At 31.8% G+C, this 18,054-nt stretch overlaps 1 protein-coding gene across 3 annotated transcripts; it reads left to right on the top strand.

Moving 5' to 3' along the window:
- The first annotated feature begins 13,088 nt into the window (after nucleotides 1–13,088).
- On the top strand, nucleotides 13,089–18,046 carry LOC133691632 (uncharacterized). Of its 3 annotated transcripts, XM_062112221.1 has the most exons (13): nucleotides 13,089–13,716; nucleotides 13,918–13,991; nucleotides 14,099–14,182; nucleotides 14,290–14,370; nucleotides 15,097–15,177; nucleotides 15,633–15,725; nucleotides 16,356–16,535; nucleotides 16,693–16,760; nucleotides 16,892–16,928; nucleotides 17,048–17,119; nucleotides 17,203–17,295; nucleotides 17,424–17,490; nucleotides 17,778–18,046. In XM_062112221.1, exons 1-13 carry the CDS (start codon nucleotides 13,575–13,577, stop codon nucleotides 17,867–17,869), a joined length of 1,164 nt encoding a protein of 387 aa, XP_061968205.1. In that variant the 5' UTR covers nucleotides 13,089–13,574; the 3' UTR covers nucleotides 17,870–18,046. The 3 variants fall into 3 exon arrangements, with proteins under 3 accessions (XP_061968205.1, XP_061968203.1, XP_061968204.1); XM_062112219.1 differs by lacking the exon at nucleotides 17,203–17,295 and having other exon boundaries at nucleotides 16,892–16,941; nucleotides 17,066–17,119; XM_062112220.1 differs by lacking the exons at nucleotides 14,099–14,182; nucleotides 17,203–17,295 and having other exon boundaries at nucleotides 16,892–16,941; nucleotides 17,066–17,119.
- Nucleotides 18,047–18,054: the final 8 nt, after the last annotated feature.

The following is an 18,054-nucleotide window of genomic DNA, read 5'->3' as shown; positions in this document are numbered from 1 at the left end:
CTGCAGAAGGTAGAGCATTTTCGTGGTGTTTTTTTCTCTCTCTTTGTGTGATGGGACATGCCATGTTGCCTTGGCAATGATTCAACGAGGGTCCACAAATCGTGCCACATTAGTGCTTAACCCACTCATGCCCACCACCCCACTGAAACTCTAATCTCCAGTTTCTCTGCCCCCACCAGCACCTTCCTGTAATCTGGATATCCCCTCTCGTTTCTTTTCAAGATTTGCACGGACTAATATTTTGGTAAGTGGGGCTTTGGCTTAGATTAAAAGGTAGTTTTCCCCGTTCTTATAAAAGTCGAATGGCGTTATTGTATATTCCATGGCATACAATTTTAGCCGAGTCCTGTCCCGTCTAACTTTGGTAATGTTTGAGAATGCGATTCAATCCATGTTTCTAAAAAATTTGAAATTTTTTTTTATTAAAATTTAATATAGTTTGTACATTTTGGATCGTTTTAATGTACTGATATAAAAATAATTTTTAAAAAATAAAAAAATATTATTAACATATATTTTGACACAAAAAGTTATTTGAAAATCACCCGCAACCACACTACCAAATAATTTCATTTGTTACATAATCGTTCAGTATGACATTATTGACTCGTGTCTCCTTTCTCTAAATTTTCCTCCTCTCCGAGTTTTTATGTTCAAATTTCCCCATGGTATATAAAATTAAAAGCAACAACTTAATCAGTCGGGCGGCAAGCCGGCAGCCACCGCGTTGCTATATGATGGTACGTCATAATATATTTTGGTTTTTACTTCTTCGCTCCACTTGGAAATTAAAAACGCAGAAAAGAAATGGAGTGATTTGTTTTTATGCGAAACTACATCTACAACCGTCGGGCCGATTGAGCATCTAGAATCTTGACACTCTAAACTAAGGCCACTTAATATATATTAAGGTTTAATATACAAGTGATTGGGTAATTATTTGGTTAAACTAGTGCGAAGGGATTAAGAAAAGTGAAATAACAAGATTCATGCGATCTTCGCAATTTCATACCCTGAAACACAACTTTATTGATATATATTAGCGACTTGAAGTGATCTATCCTCAAACGGAGGCCTAGATTAATTAAGTGCCTAGATGCTAATATATAGGAGAATCACAGATCGGATGAAAAGTGGATTATGGCCTTCCGGATTAAGCATCTGGGCTTTAGTAATAGCTCTAATTAATACCTCTCTTCATGTTAAGAAAATGTTTCCTATAGTTCTTTCGCGTACTTTTAAATTTGAAAAAAAAAATCATTTTAATTGTACTTGGACATCCATCGAACATAATTATTCTACAATAAATCCATCTTATCTGACTAATTAAGTTTGGCAAAACAGGATCTTAAAAAAGGTTTATCTTTATTTGTATTTCTTAAGAAAAAGCTTGTAGTGCCTCTAGCACCAACTAGAATAGCTGGTCCAAAGTTGAATTGATTGTCTGCAGTCCTGTCAAGGCAAGTAAAATATCGCAACATAAACATGGTGATCGCAGGTTTATATCTTCGGCAGCGTCATCGGTGGCACTGGCATGGACGCTCTCTTGTTCTTTTTCTATTTTAACAATAGACATATTCCCTGATCAGTTTTTACTTTAAATAAAACCTTTTTTCTTCTTTAATTACATTTCAATCAAGCTATTAATATTTAAATTGATGTACTCATAAGAAATTATTTTTCTACTACCTTCTTTAAATCTCAATTCTTATTATAGTGTATGAATAAGACGCACTTAACAACTCGATTAGACCTCTTAGAGTAGAGATCATGACATAAATATTTTGATCCGTATTATGTCATGATCTCATGTTTTTTTTTTTTCCACTTATTAGTTCATGACTCGTTTGAAAGAAATATTTGTTGCAGCCCTCTTCTTTCTTTTTATCTCAATAAAATACAATGAAAATTAATGGGATTTTTTTATGGATAAACTACCAAAATATCCTTGAAATATTACCTCATTCATAATATCACCCCTCGTCAATTTCAACAGTCTATTTCACAACTAACACTATCTAATACCTTTAATGTCATCCTTCCATCAGTATATTCGTTCAAAAAAGTTAATAGAAGGGTTGAATAAATGATGTGTCATACAAATGTTTCATTAAATTAGAAAAACCGAGGGAAAAACTCACATTAATATCCCACATTATTATATTTAATAGTATTAGATTCTAATGAGTTGAATTGGTGGTTAAAGAGGTTTACTCTCTTTCTCGACTTTCCAAAACTAGCAACTCAAAACGATGTCATTTTAAGGCCAGGAACCTAATTTTGCCCATCTACCTCTTCTCATCAGTTCACAATAGTGTTGCTGCATGCCCCTTTCTTCTTTCTTTATCTTTCGTCTCAGTTCAATTTTTTCCATTAATTTATGAGTTTTGCATATGGTTGCATCAAGTACTTGAACGCTTGAAGATTTTGTACTTCCGTATTTCCCTTTACTGCCGAGGAAGGTAGCTGCTCACTTGGGTTTTTTTTTCTTTCATTCATTGTAAATTAATAATGTGTATGGACTATGGACTATGAATTAAAATTTATATAAAAAAAATAGAAACCGTGTTGTTATTTGATGTGTTTTACCATTATGGTCCAGCATGGAGCTGAGGAGTTATCATGACTTCAAGATTACTGCTTGGTATAAATTAGGAAAAGTTATCTCAAATTATACTGCCTTTTCAATAAATGTATTATTCTTCATGTGCAATCAGTAAACATGGTATAATTATAAAATTAATTTGTTTGGTTTTTTACCCTCTATTTTCCAATATGTATATAAAAACCAAAAAAATAAGAATAATAAGAAAAATAATTTAAAAAATTGAGAGTGAAATGACAGGCAGATGAAGAAAACAGAGCCAAAATAAATATAAGAGTTTGAGTACCTCTCCAACATAACTATGGGATAACTAAATGATGAGATAAAGGATAAGAAGAGTTGGAAAAGCAAGCAAAATCTAAGCTATAAATAGACCAAACACATATGAAAAAAAGGGAGGAGTCGGAGAAAAGAAACCAAAACAAAAAACATCAGCAAACCCATAGAGGAGAGAATAGCTTGAGAGAACCCAGAGAAGAAAAGAAAATAAAGAGATTAAAAACACATAAATCCAATAGAAAAATTACAAAGGAAGAATACATTTAGAGAGAGAGAGAGAGAGAGAGAGAGAGACTACCTAAAAAAAGCCAACGACACCATCAAAAACAAAAGAAAAAACAAGTAGCCACTTATTTTCGTCTCCTCGCTTCTTAGTTATCAAATAATCATCTCAACTTAATAACTTAAACTGTTAGGTAAGGTCCTAATATATGTTTATGTTATTCTCTAACATACATAGTTTTGAAACCCGGCCCGGCGGGTCGACCCGAGGATGGAACCGGGCCGAGTTAAAGAAAAAATAGAGGAAGGAAAAACCCAGTGTGACCCGGTTGCAACCCGTTGACTTTTATTTTTTTTACTAAAACGACATCGTTTTGATTTAAAAAAAAACGAATTGACCCGGGCGACCCGGTGACCCAGTCAAAACCTAGAACTCGGGCCTTGAACCGAACCGACCACTGGGCCGGGTCTGAAAACTATGCTAACATACCCCCCCTCAAGTGAAAGCTCCTTGGGTTTGAAACTTCCACAGACTTATATTACCTCGTGCTTGATTTTTTATCAAATAAATAGGGATTGTGAGATTCGAAATCGTGACCGCTTGGTCATAAGACTCTGATACCATGTCAAAGAACCATCTCAACCCAATAGCTTAAACTGTCAAGCAAGGTCTCAATATATGATTTATATTATTCTCCAACACTAGTTACATCTCCCTATCCTTTTCCACCTCCTTATAGTCGCCACCTCTTCCTCACATAAATAGTAACAGCGCACTTGCAACCGATATACAACCTCCTATCTCTTTGTAGCACAACAGCTACTTAACATCACCAACCACAAACCCACAATCTTCATCTCGCCAATACCACATATCTTTCCCTTACAGCCCAAGACCACCCAAACAACACCTCACAGCAACAACCACCATCTCTATCTTGGCTGAAACACACGCGAACAGCCACCATAACCTAGATCGAACCATTATAGCAGCATCAACCAGTAGTCAAACTTGCTAGAAGAGAAGATAAAGAAGGAGGGATGGAGAAAACTAAATTTTAGGTGGCCCAATCCCTTTCCATATATGGCGATGAAACTCATTGCTGATGTGGAAAGAGAGAATATAAAATAATGCATCATTCACATGCCACCGAGAACCAATCCAATTTCATGTATAAATGCTTCAACACCTTCTTAAGGTTAATTTTGAACCCTAACACATCAATTTATTTGTTTTGAGTAATTTATGACATGTTGATTTTTTTATGCATAAATGTACTTGCTTGTTTATTATTGGTTTTCTTGGATGTAATTTTTACATTTATGTTATTAGAATTTGTTTATTGATGCATGGATATAATCGGTTTTTATGACTCATTGTTTCTATATGTGGACATGATTTTGATTTGATAAGAAGATTTGTGCTTGATGAATTTTTCAAATAATAATGAGATAATTTTTAATGTGAATCAAAATAAAAGAAAAATTATTAAATAATCAATGGTATTAGTATTAAAGGGGTTATATTAACAAGAAGTAGAACCTTTTGCGTTTTTTTTTTTAAATAAAAATAAAAATTTTTGTTCTTTATATAAAAAAATCAACCTATGAATGATATAATCCTTAAAAGGGTTTTGTTTATGAGAAGTTGAAACTTTGTGTTTTTTAAGAAAATATAAAGTTTTTTATTCTATCGAATAATCGACCCAAGGATGGTGAAATCCATTAAAAGGTTTTGTCCTTTTAAATTTTAAACCTTGCTATTTTTGAAAAAATATTTTTGAAAAAAGAAGAAGAAGAATATGAACATTTTTTTATAAATATTACTTAGTTATTTTTTAAGTCTTGCAATATGTGTCTCTTTACCATTATAAACAGACTTGGGATGGGTTAACATGGCCCTATCAAGGCCATTAAGTATGATTGTAAGCCTCTGGACCTATTTTTAACATAATCTAGAAGACAGGCTCAAATCCTAATTTGTTATTTATCATCCTCTCAGGTTCAAAACTTGTATTCTAGAAGTGAGGATTAGGTCTTATTTCTAGGCTCAGGTCCCAAATCATTATTTTAGATTTAGTGATCTTTTTTATGAGAAAACACATACAAGTTTCAAGTTTAGGCAATTTCTTAGCAAACGCACAGTAGACACCTTTATTATTAAACACAAGTGCAATACAACTTATTTTAGGTAAGATGTATAGGGTGATAGTCATCTTTCTTATTACATAATCAGCTTCTTACCTAAAACTTTGAAAAACAGTTAGTATTTCTTAGTTACCATAAACTAAGTGGCGACTTCTTTTTTTAATTTTACCCCTATCAATCCTAAAAACTAAATCAGATCATCGAGATGTCCCTTATGATAAAATTGTTGTTGTTGTCAAATTTTTAGCTATAGAAATGAAACTGATATACATGGTTCAATAAGTATCCGATGAATTTTTTTTCATTCTTAGAATGGCTCATTTTTTGCTTCTTTGTGTTCCCTAAGATGAAGTTTTTTAATTTTATTCACATGCTTCAAACTACGATTCTCAACCCAGTGAAATTTATTTAGTTTTTAGATACATATTGCATGTTTCTCTTAGGCGTACTGGAACAATTAGGATGTACAAATGAATTCTATGTGTAGTAGGAATATCAAGGCGAACTACAATTAAAAAAGGTAAAGATAGAAAAATGAGTCGTCATCTAATTTTATGGTAACTAGAAATTTCTAATTGGTCTTCATAAGAGGTTTTAGATAAGGGGTTGGTTATGTAATAGAAAAAATAATAATCACCTTATAAATCTTATATACGATAAGGTGTTTTGTGTTTATTTTTAATAATAAAGGTGTCTAATGTACTTACATGTAAAGAGTTTGCCAAAATTGATATTTGTATATTATTAAAGATAAAAGACAAGTATAATATGGGAAAATGATTTGAGACATGAGTCTGATAATAATGCTCAATCCTTACTTTTGAAATGCAGGCATTGGACTTGTAAGGATTATAAACAAATAATTAGCATAAGTCTATTTAAGATTATATTGATTGAAATTGGCTTAAATATCACAACCCGTATTTAATGGATTTATATGATATCATAACGATCCAACCTAAATTCACTTGAATCGTCAGAAAAAGATATCTCAAAAAAGCATGAATATTATAATAAATTCACATATACATCAACGTGAACATAAAAAATTCAAATTTAAATAACAAATAATATTTACAATTAAAATTCAACATTAAGATTTTTACAAATATTTATATTTATAAATTTAAAAATAATAATGCCATCATAGATGACTCCATTTTATAAAAATAATTGACTTAATAGCTGGAATAGTATCTCTAAATGATATTGCTCCCCGCCATCAAGTCCATACATATTCAAAAAAGAAAAAAAAAACATTTCTTATTTTATATATATATATATATATATATATATATATATATATATATATATATATATATTCATTACCAAATTCTATGTTGTAGTATTTGGTGGGTTTGTAGCATTTCAAAACCATAATTATTAAATTTAGCAAATGACTTAGCAATTTGGAGGCCGACAGTACTAGATGTTTTATTTTAAAACCAAAGAATTAAAAAAACTAAAACAATATCATTTTAAACAAAAATAACAAACTCAAATTGACACAATAATCCAATACTCAAACCAACAATCCAGTAATCCAAATTCCAATCCAATTCAAATTAGACCCCAAACTTGGTCCAAGAACTATGCTCCAACCATGGCTCCAAATGGAACATAAATAAATCTCTCTGTGTAAACAAATGGAAAAAAAAAAACTCCTATTGTACGCTTTGACGAGTTAAATACACAGTTTTCAATGCAATTATTTCTTTATAATTGCTAATTAATGAAAATAAGCCACATCTTCAAATTTATTTTTCATGAATTCTAAAAAGAAAAAAAAAAATAAAGATATCACACCAGATACGTAGCTTTCTTTAACATTCGCGTCAAAATAATGTTCGGCCACCATCTTTTCTTTTCTTTTCGAGAATTTAACAAAATTATCTAACCTCGATGCAAAAGGCTCCTCGTCGGTAGCGCCTATGTGAATTCTTTTTCCCCTTATCCCACACCATAACGTTTTTGGACTTTTGTTCTCCTTCAATTCTTTTCGACAGAAATAGTCAATTGCAAATATTTTGAGTTATAATTGTTTGGTGAAAAGTATTTTTTTTATAATAAATTTTATAAAAATAAATTTTAGGAAAATAAATTATTTTTTAATATTTGGTAGTGTAATGAAAAATAAGTTGGAAAACACTTTCCAGTATTTGGTTATATCATGGAAAATGAGTTGGAAAATAATTTATTAATGTTTTATTTTTTTCAAGTTTATTAAAATAATGAAGAACAAATCTTACCAATTAAAAAGTTAAATGAGAATGAAATTGAAAAAAAATATATAATTTCATAATTATCTCAAATAAAATAAATAATAATCAAAATAATAGAGATTAAATCTAAAAAATAAAAAAAAATAAAAGATGAAGAAATTAAAATAATAATAATTAACATTTCATAAATTATTTCAAATAAAATAAGTAACAATCAAAAGAATGAGAATTAAATTTGATAGATAAAAAATTTCAATTAAAAAATGATAAGGGAAAAGCAAATAACAATTATAAAAATAAGGACCAAACTTAATTTAAAAATTAAATTCTAAGGGATAAAATTGAAAACAAATATTCAAAACAATATATATATATATAGCAATCAAAAATTTGAGGATCAAATTTGATATAATCAGCAAATAATATGACATTTCTAAATTTTTCATAAATTCCAGAAAGTGTTTTTCATAAAAAAATAAAAAGAAAATATTTTTCTGAAAATCAAGCTAAATTTTTCTTTGATTGGAAAATATTTTTTATAATATTTTTTATTGATTAATTTATCTAATAGCAAATAAAAAAATAAAAAAATTAATTTTTTAAAAATGACTAGTGGCTAGACTCCTTTGCATAAATTCCAAGTCAAAATGATGCACACCCTCGGTACGAACAATTTGACAATCATTTTTCAATTGAAACTTGGCAATTACTCCACGGGTTCTGATTAAAGTAAAGCTAGTTGAAGCAAATTCGGCGAGCGAGATAAAGCAAAATTATTTATTTTGATTTTGATGTGATGTGATTGTGAACTTCGGAATGATTTGATTAGATTTTTGTGCTCCGTCCAGTGACTAAAGGCTGATGCGAACAGTGAAGCTTTATTTCACGTGCTTAATGGTTGCTGGAAACGTGAAAACAAAAAGGAACCTTCCGCTGAGAACTTCACCTTTAATTATGATCCAATCCGTTTTCACCAGTTTTCGTTACAATTTCTCTCTTATCACATCGTTGCGCACGTGGTATTGTTTTCATTGATAAGTGGCTTGATTTACACGTGGCGAAGAGTTTTTTTTGCATTGTAATTTATTTTTTAAAGTGTTTTTAAATTGTTTTTGTTTAAAAAATATTTTAAATGTTTTTTTTATGGTTTTAGTTTGTCAAAAACAAAAAAATATAAAAACATGTATCATTTTAATATATTTTCAATAAAAAAAACCATATATCACAATGTTTTCTGTCTTTATTTTCTCTTCAATCTCAGCTATTAATTGATTCTCTCAATAAATAAATAAAAATATCCTGGTAATCACGAGCGTGTTCCTTATAGCTCTGAGTTAAGAGATCATATTTTCTGCCATGATTCTCTCCCCACAAATTGAGCAAAAAGAGGTTGGTGGCCAGCACTTCCGCCACTTTCCAGGCTAGTTTCATCAAAACAATCTTCAAGGGTTGGCTAGTTTAATCACATTATGCCTGAATTTCATATTGTAATTGATCCCAAGCAAACCAAATCCAATGATTTTGGTTCTTCAACGTACCAGCTACAATCATGATGTAGAAAAGAGAATCAATGGCTTAAAGAGGTGGAGAAGGTCACAACATTAGCAGAGGTAACGGCTAAGGAAACTGGAATCACGACCTAAAATCGAAAGCAGGAAATCCTCAGCTACAAAAAGGAAAGATACATTCTTTAAAAAAAAAAAGGAAAAAAGATCACAGTAGCGGCAATCCTGCAGCAGCTCACGTAATAAAACGGAGAGGAAATCACGGCAACATTAATAACTAGGAATGAAGAAGAAGATACACAAAAGGGGGACACCAGTAAGAGAGAAAAAAAAGGATAAAAAAAAAACTCGTGAGAAGGGAGGAGAGCATGATACACTAGTGATAGAGACAGAGAGCAAGAAAGCATTCACAAAGAAGCAAGGAAGAGGCAGAGTGATCTTTACAGCAGCGAACAACAGAGGCAATTACATTATTTGTTCTCTGGAACCTGTTTATTCAACCTGAAGGGTTTATTCAACCTGAAGGGGGTGTAGTTTAACTGATGAGGTTTTAGGTTTATTTTTTAGAGGTCACTAGTTCGAGTCTCACAAACTTCAGGATTACTGGAGGCTTACATAATCGTTAACTTCAGTGCCTGTAAGATTAGTCGAAGTACATACAAACCGACTTGAACATCCATATTAATAAAAAAACAAAAAACTCATGTTTTTTCCAAAAGAATTAGCTATAGGAAATCAGTTTCAAATACCTTCTTATGCTGACGTTGAATTTACAATTTTTCTTTTCAATTTTAGGTTGACAAGATTTGTCATTAAGTTTGCAACAGAATTGATTGAATGGCCATTAGATTTCATGTTACTATGATGAACCAAGACGAGGCAGTACATGTGCATAACCACTAAAGATTGAATTATGTTTTTTTATTCCCAAGGGCCCCCCACGTTGGTAATGTTCATAAATTGCATAATGTAAGAACTTAAGATGTTAGTTCTTCCTTCGAAACAAAAGCGTGGTGGCCCAATTGAAGAATATGACAATACCCTACAACTTTGGATAACATGAACAGTGATCTCACTAGTTCAAATATCCAGTTACAATTATGTGCATTTGAAAAAATAAAAAGTCCAACCAAATAACTGTTTTGTTTTTTTTTAAAAGAAGACATTGTTGGAAAAAATAACAGAAGGGAGAATTCTTTGTAGCCTCGAACCTAATCTAAACTCGATCCTACCCAGATCCTCGAACACTCCAAACTTGATCCAACTCTCAAATGCTCGGATTCAATCCTTGTCCAATCCTTGGATCCTCTGTTCTTGTCCCAACTTGACCCTCAAATACCCATACCCATGCCCAATCTTGACCCTTCCGATCTCAACCTGACTTTGGTGCTCTATACTAATTCTTAATCTAGTCAAGTAATTTCTAAATCATAGGTTAATAGGATGAGATCTTAATTTTAAGAGATTTTGGAAATCATTTTGTAAACAAAGAAGTTTTGAAACTAGTTTTTATTTTATCAAAAGTAAAAAATAAAAACAAATAAATAATTTCTTGATTTTTTTATAACAAAAATAAAAAATAAAAATGATATCAAACAGCTTAAAGAATCATACGAAGATGTCACTTTTAGCATCAAATTCCAATCCAGTTTTTTCAACTTTTTATTCCTTTAATTGTTTGTAGTCAAGAATAATTCCGATTTCCGTCACTCCGTATGCAATTTCCATGCGAATTAAAGAACAATTAAAGATTCTCATGTAGTTGCATGAATGTTCTTTACCAATATATTTTCTTTGCATCCAAGAACAGCTGACATTAATAGCTTTATACTTATCGAGTAGATCATGATTCGTTTTATTTCATTTGGCAAAGAAATCAATAATTAAGCATCCAAATCTTTAATAAAGAAGGGAAGAGGATGTTATGGTCCCTATCTTATCTTCTTATGACACGAAAAATTAAGAGTATATTGTAATATGTTTGAATTAGTCACGAAAATTCAAGTGTATTCAAAAAAGCTACTAGAAAGCACTTAAATTTTTAGCAAGTTGAAACTGGAAATGGCTTATGGGCCCATTTGTTAGTGGTTGTAAATGGGCCAAGCCCTTCTCTCGTGAGCTATGTAATTATGCCAATATCCTTGATGTCTATGACCCTTTTGCATGCAGATCACATTTCATTTTCACAAGTTCAGTGGATTTAAATGAAACCTTTCTATGGGCCTCGTCTGATTTATTAATCTAAATCATATAAATGGTTTGTACTGTAGCAAACCTCTTTTGGACCTCGGCTTTTTCGTCACAAAGCATAATGATAAATTGATAATGTTAAAACATATTTCTGATTCTTCTGACTAGTGTATTGGCTGCGCTCGGGTTAATAAATAAATTTTAAAAAAATATTTTAAAAAAAATTAAAAAACATTTTGAGCCTAGAGGTCATATAAACCCAAGACAGGTGAGTGTTAGGATGATTTCTAGCCCCAACTCTCTTGAGTGTCTTGCGATCATTTCCAGATCTAATACTAAATTCAAGAGTTTTGGGTATGGTTGTCAAGCCAGACTCAACTTACATCGATTTATTTTTCCTGTCAAACTTAAATTTCTGGGATCTGCTCCCCTAATAACAATCAAAATAATAATATTTATACTATTAATAATGATATCAAACTTGCTTAACCCAAGTTTTTATATATTTTTTATTTTCTTCAAATCAAATATATAGTTTTTCTTCAATGGTAATAATATTTCTTTTTAAATTTATCAATGATGATGATGATAGTAATAATAATTTTTCCCTTCAAATCAAATCTATGTTTTTTTTCAATAGTAATAATATTTATTTATAAATTTATTAATAATTATATTAAAAATAATTAAATATTAAAAGATGTGATCTCACAACCTTTTAAAAAATTTAAAAGGCTTCTATCGGAGTATCACAATTTGGTTGCAGCATCAAGTTGTTTTATTTCCTTGATTTTGTTAATTATGATAGTTTACAAATTATTATTTTTTAATTTTAGATTTATAAGAAAAAAAAACATGCTTCTTATTGCATTTCAAAAATATTTTTGAAAAAAAAATGAATTTTTTTTCTTTTCTTTATTTTTATATATTTTCAAATTATTTTAATCTATTAATATTTAAAATAAATTTTTAAAAAATAAAAAATATATTTTAATATATTTTAAAATAAAAAATACTTTTGAAATCAAATTATATCGGCAACAACCATAAAATAGAATTTCTAATGAATGAATAATAAATTCATAAACATAAAAAATAAACTATTTTAATGTCTGCAGACCCAGGTGCGAAGGTCTCCTGGAGTTTGAAAAACTTGCCTTGCCTAACCCCAGTGCCAGGTATCCGGCAGCCATATTATTTTCTAATGTCAGACCTCAAAAAACTTGAACGGACCATTCTAACCTCAATTATTCTTTTAATGCTAAATATATCCCATAAAAAAAACAACTTCACCTCAACTGCATGCCTAACAAGTTTTTTTAACAAGGACAACTACATCATTACATTACTTCAATCCACAATAACTTTTGTTTTAGTGAACAGTAAAAAGGTAAATAGTAAAAACTCCATACCATTTAACTTTTGTTATAATGATATAAAATATAAATATATTATTTTGATTTTTTTATTAATTTACTTTAATAATCATAAAATATTTTTATTTTTAAATAAAAATAATAATTTTAATTAAAAATATTACTACGATGATTAAAATAAATAAAAGATATATTTATAGAAAAATTTATCTCAATAAAAAATTTTCAAAATGATTTAATAATAATGTTAAGAAGTTTGTTTACACCTATTAATTTTTTTATATTTTTTTAAAAAATAGAACTTACATTCAAACCATGAAAGACTAAATAAAAATAGCAAAATAATAATAATTAATAGCGCATTAGACCTCAAAGGAACCTAAATGTTTTAAAAATAACATGATCAGAGAAGCACGCGTAATTACCGGGGGACATGTCTCGGTGAAATCCTAAGCGAAGCGAAAACGAAACGAAGCGGAAAATAAGTCCAAAAAGAAACAAGAGGGGGAGAGGGGTCCAAAAATATCTTAAACGCCTCGTCAGTAAAACAATACGAGGCGACTGGCGAGGCGTTTGCAGGCTGTTTGGAACACTGGGATTTGACATTTTCTGGAATAAAGAGACCAGTTTAGAACTAAAATCTCTTGTACAAGACACCAACGTTTGTTTTTAAACCTTTTGTTTTAGACGACAACACTTAGGGTAATATTTAAAGAATTCAAAAGGTTATTTGTTTATTGTTTAATATATCAAACAAAGTAAAAGGAAGATTTATTGAATTCAATTGCATTAATCTCATTCCAAACAGGGAACGTGAATTCCAAATCAAAAGATTTCAGTTTTACTGTCAAAAATGATTTCAATTTCATCGTGGAATTGGTTCCAAACGTGGCGTTAGATTTTCCCTTTCTCTTTATACCTAGATAAATTAAATTGGTCTTTTGTATAGTAAAAACCATAGATTAGGCCACGAACAAGAACCAGGAAAAAGAAAAACAAGAAAATTATCGATCTGATTGTTGAGAAAATGGACGGGTTGATGAGCAAGCTAAGGAATTTTGATGCATATCCAAAAATCAACGAGGATTTCTACAGCCGTACACTTTCCGGTGGCGTCATCACCCTCGCTTCCTCTATTGTTATGTTTCTCCTCTTCTTCTCCGAGCTCCGTATGTTAACTACTTTGCTTTTGTTACGTTATGTTTCTCCTCTATTTTTTTGTGTTTTCTCTCTATTGTTTGGTTTTGAATATAGTAAGTAGCTTTGTAATCATTTAGGCTTTTACAGGATTTTATTTTATTTTTCCAATTCTGTAGTAGTAGTGTTTTTTGGGTGTCTGATTTTTGTTTTTTGTTTTTTTTTTTTGGCAGGATTATATCTTCATGCGGTAACCGAAACGAAACTAGTAGTGGATACTTCAAGAGGAGAAACTCTACGTATCAATGTAATGTTCCTTTCAATGTTATGTTTTTCTTTGTCTGTATATCAGTGGGTCTGTTTCGCTGGATGAATTGCTCAAGTGATTGAATTATGTGATTCTTGAAACTCCAGTTTGATGTCACTTTCCCTGCTCTTCCGTGTTCTATACTTAGCCTCGATGCAATGGATATTAGTGGAGAGCAACATCTTGATTTAGTATGTACCATAAGACCTCGCTTTTTTGTACTTGCATTCATGTGAGTGACCTGGTGATTGGCAAGGCTTAAATTTTTGTTTTTGATGGTGGCTTATATGCCTTGCAGAAACATGATATAATCAAGAAAAGACTAGATTCTCACGGGAATGTAATAGAATCACGGCAAGATGGAATCGGTGCCCCTAAGGTTGGTATATAGTTTTGCTTAAACTTTCTATGTTAGAAACGCCATTGTTTGTGATCTCTGAACTTTGTGCAACAAACTTTGAGGGTTTTTTGAGTGCTAAAAGTTGTGCAAATTCATTATGAGCCAGCAGTATTATGTCTACTCAGTTTCAGGGTTTCATTAATTTGTGCGATGATCGATATGAATTGAAGAAGAGAATCCATCTCGATATTCTGAATTATGTGAGGAGTCATTAGAGGGAATGAAAATAATGATTATCAGAAAGAATCAAATCTGTCTGTTGAAAAGAAGTTTTGCTTCACACAGAACAGCATGCTTAACAGGATGGAAGTTAAGACTTGGTATCATTCAAGGGAGCCTCTGTTTTGCAGATGGCTCACTGTAAGTTTGTCTGTCTGATATCGGTGTCCTTTGTCTGGAGATAGAGATATCTGTTTACAAGTAGCTTGTATTAGTCTCATGGCTGCATGGAGCTTTGTCAGATCTATTCATTCTGTAAGCCAGAGGTAGAGAAATAGAAATGCTTAGACTGTGCTTTCTTTCAGAGGAGCTTTTTTCTCTTTGATCTCAAGCAATGTTTATAATTCCCATTGTTCTCACAAGTGCGATTTGTCAGATATTCGTTTTTTACTCAGCTGTTGAGGCTATCATTTCTGGACTTGTAACAACCGATACCCCACTCTCCCTCCCCGATATCTGTCTGACTCCTTTTCCTGCCTGGCACAGATTGAAAAACCCTTGCAGAGGCATGGTGGCAGGCTTGAGCACAATGAGACATACTGTGGTTTGTGTTATGGTGCAGAAACAGTAAGTTTGTCTAGCACCAATGCTAAGAAATAACAATCTCGTCTCATAGTTGTTACTGAACTGCATACATGTGAGACAACCCACTGAGCAATCTATAATATTCTTGTTCGCCTGGATGCATGTTTGCCTTTTTAATGCTTTTCGCAGTATTATATTGATAACCAAAAGTAATACTTTTAGCTTGAGTTTTTTCTTTATCATGTTTAATGGCTAAGTGCCACTTACAGCTTCTAGTAATAATTATTGAGCTGCTTCTGATTTGATTGTGCAATTGGCAGACTCTCATTTCTCCATTATTTATCTACTGTGTTATTTCTTTGTTATGGCCTGTATTTTGTCTTTCTAGAGGCTTCTTTTTCTATCCAATCAGAATTTGTGTCCTTGCTACTAGGAACAGTCACACGTCTATTCTATTATTTACCTCATCTGTGGTTTTACTCTCTATTATACTGCAGTCAGATGAAGATTGTTGTAATTCTTGTGAGGAAGTTCGCGAAGCATATCAAAAGAAAGGTTGGGCAGTGACAAATCCGGATTTAATGGACCAGGTAATATAGTGTCATTTAATTTGTTTTTTAGAATTCGAGATTCAATTTGCAAGAACAGACTGTATGAATGTGATTAAGACTCTCACATTATTGACTGTTCTGATTCTCTAAGATTGTATCTCAATTGGCATTTTGTTGGATCTTTAATGCTTCATTTTTTGCCATCCTTCATTTACTTTGGACCTGTCACGATGTTGAATTTGATGTTTGGTTTTCCATCTCCCTCTCTTTCTCCTCTTTTCTTCTGCCTATTGGGATAATGAATGTAGTCTTGTAGAACGACTAGAAGCATGTTAAAGTGTGGCAATTCCTCCACAACTATTACCTGGGACACATCTATCATGGTAGAAAATTTATCTCATTCCTCTGATATTATTCAATAATATTCAACCAGGAATTTTGATTACTGCTGGGTATTGCTTGGGAATACATCCATACTTGGGCTACTGGCTACGTTTTTGCATTGCGTGGGTGCATAGCTAAATTTTGTCTTGTATTTGTCTGTCTTTTAAGATTCTGTGTTCCATATGTGCACTGTTGACTTGTGTAGGTTGAATTTCAAATTACAACATTCATGTTTTCATTTGTTTCAATCCTGGTTTTGTTCTCTGCTTTACATATAACATTCAGTGCAAAAGAGAGGGATTTCTCCAAAGGATTAAAGATGAAGAAGGTGAGGGATGCAACATTTATGGGTTCTTGGAAGTTAATAAGGTGGCTGGAAATTCTCATTTTGCACCTGGGAAGAGTTTTCAGCAATCTGGTGTTCATGTACATGATCTGCTGGCATTTCAGAAGGATAGTTTTAATGTAAGCCATGATTTTACTTCTTGGCTTATCTCTACATATGGAATATCAATTTCTGATCTTGTGTTTGCCAAAGAAAATGAACCTATCAATTTCTTCTTAAATGCTCATCATGATATGGTAAGCAAACCATCTGATAAATGCACACAATGTGGTACAGACAAGTCACAAAATTAATAGGCTGGCTTTTGGAGAATATTTTCCTGGTGTTGTTAATCCTCTTGATGGGTAATTTTCTCCTTGCATCCTGGTTTAATCTGCCAATTTGTTGGGCTTGAAGATTGACTTGTTTGCCTCTTTGGCCTTTGCTGTGTATTACATTGTGTATGCTGGAATATCAACTCACTCTTTACATTCAGTGTGCAATGGACACAAGAAACACCAAGCGGGATGTACATATTTCATCAAGGTTATTCTTCAGTACATCTGCCTCCGCTGTTGCTTTTTGTCACTTCTTCTTTCTAGGTGGTAATAATTTAGGAAATTCAATAAGTTCTCAAGCGTTTTACCCAAACAGGCACTTTATTTTTCAGGTAGTACCTACTGTATACACAGATGTGAGTGGACACACTATCCAGTCAAATCAGGTGTGAACATGCTCCAAAAAATTCACTTTTTATATTGTCTCTCTTCATCTGAATTGATATAACATGGTAGAATTTTTTTTCAGTTTTCTGTAACTGAACATTTTAGGGGGGCAGACATAGGTCGCCTTCAGTCCCTTCCAGGAGTTTTCTTCTTTTATGACCTCTCTCCTATTAAGGTAGGTTTTTTATGCCTGTTATGCAAGGTCAAGAGTTAATGCATCAACAATGCTAAGTCACTGTGGAATTCTTTCCACTTCAGAGATTTTTTTTTGTCTAGCCTTTGCATCTGATTTGCATTTTACAGGTGACTTTCACAGAGGAACACGTTTCTTTCTTACACTTCCTCACAAATGTGTGCGCCATAGTTGGAGGTAATACTTTATCCCTTGCCAAAAATCCAAACTAAAGTGATAATTGATTGATGCTCCCTTTTTCTTGTGTTGGTCTCTTTCGTAACTTGCACTATAGGATTGATAGAATCTAATGAAATGTATAGGAATGTAAAAAAAAGAAAAAATAATTTTCATTTGTGTTATGGAACGGATTCAGGAAACCATGATACAGAGTTCCCAAATCTCAACTTCTATGTTTTTTGTGCATTTATATTAATTTATTTGATGATTGGGTGTTAGAAGTGGTTGATTATTTTTGTAATCAGGTGTTTTCACTGTTTCTGGCATACTGGATTCATTTATATATCATGGTCAAAAGGCAATCAAGAAGAAGATGGAAATCGGTAAATTTAGTTGATGACATACTGACAGGCTTGGGTCGTTGCTGTATTGCCAGTAATTGGCTTCTCAAATGGAATTGGGTTCGGACGCCTATTTTGAACTGGCCAGTTAGAATCAAAACTAATGTTTGTGTCATAATTTATAATGTCTTTTAAGGAATTAGATTTATTTCATAGTTCATTGGTATTCAAAATGGGTAAT

Source organism: Populus nigra, chromosome 4, assembly GCF_951802175.1.
Source record: "Populus nigra chromosome 4, ddPopNigr1.1, whole genome shotgun sequence".
NCBI classification, from domain to species: Eukaryota; Viridiplantae; Streptophyta; class Magnoliopsida; order Malpighiales; family Salicaceae; genus Populus; species Populus nigra.
Note: the sequence above shows the minus strand (reverse complement) of the source record. Positions and strands in the feature narration are given on the sequence as shown.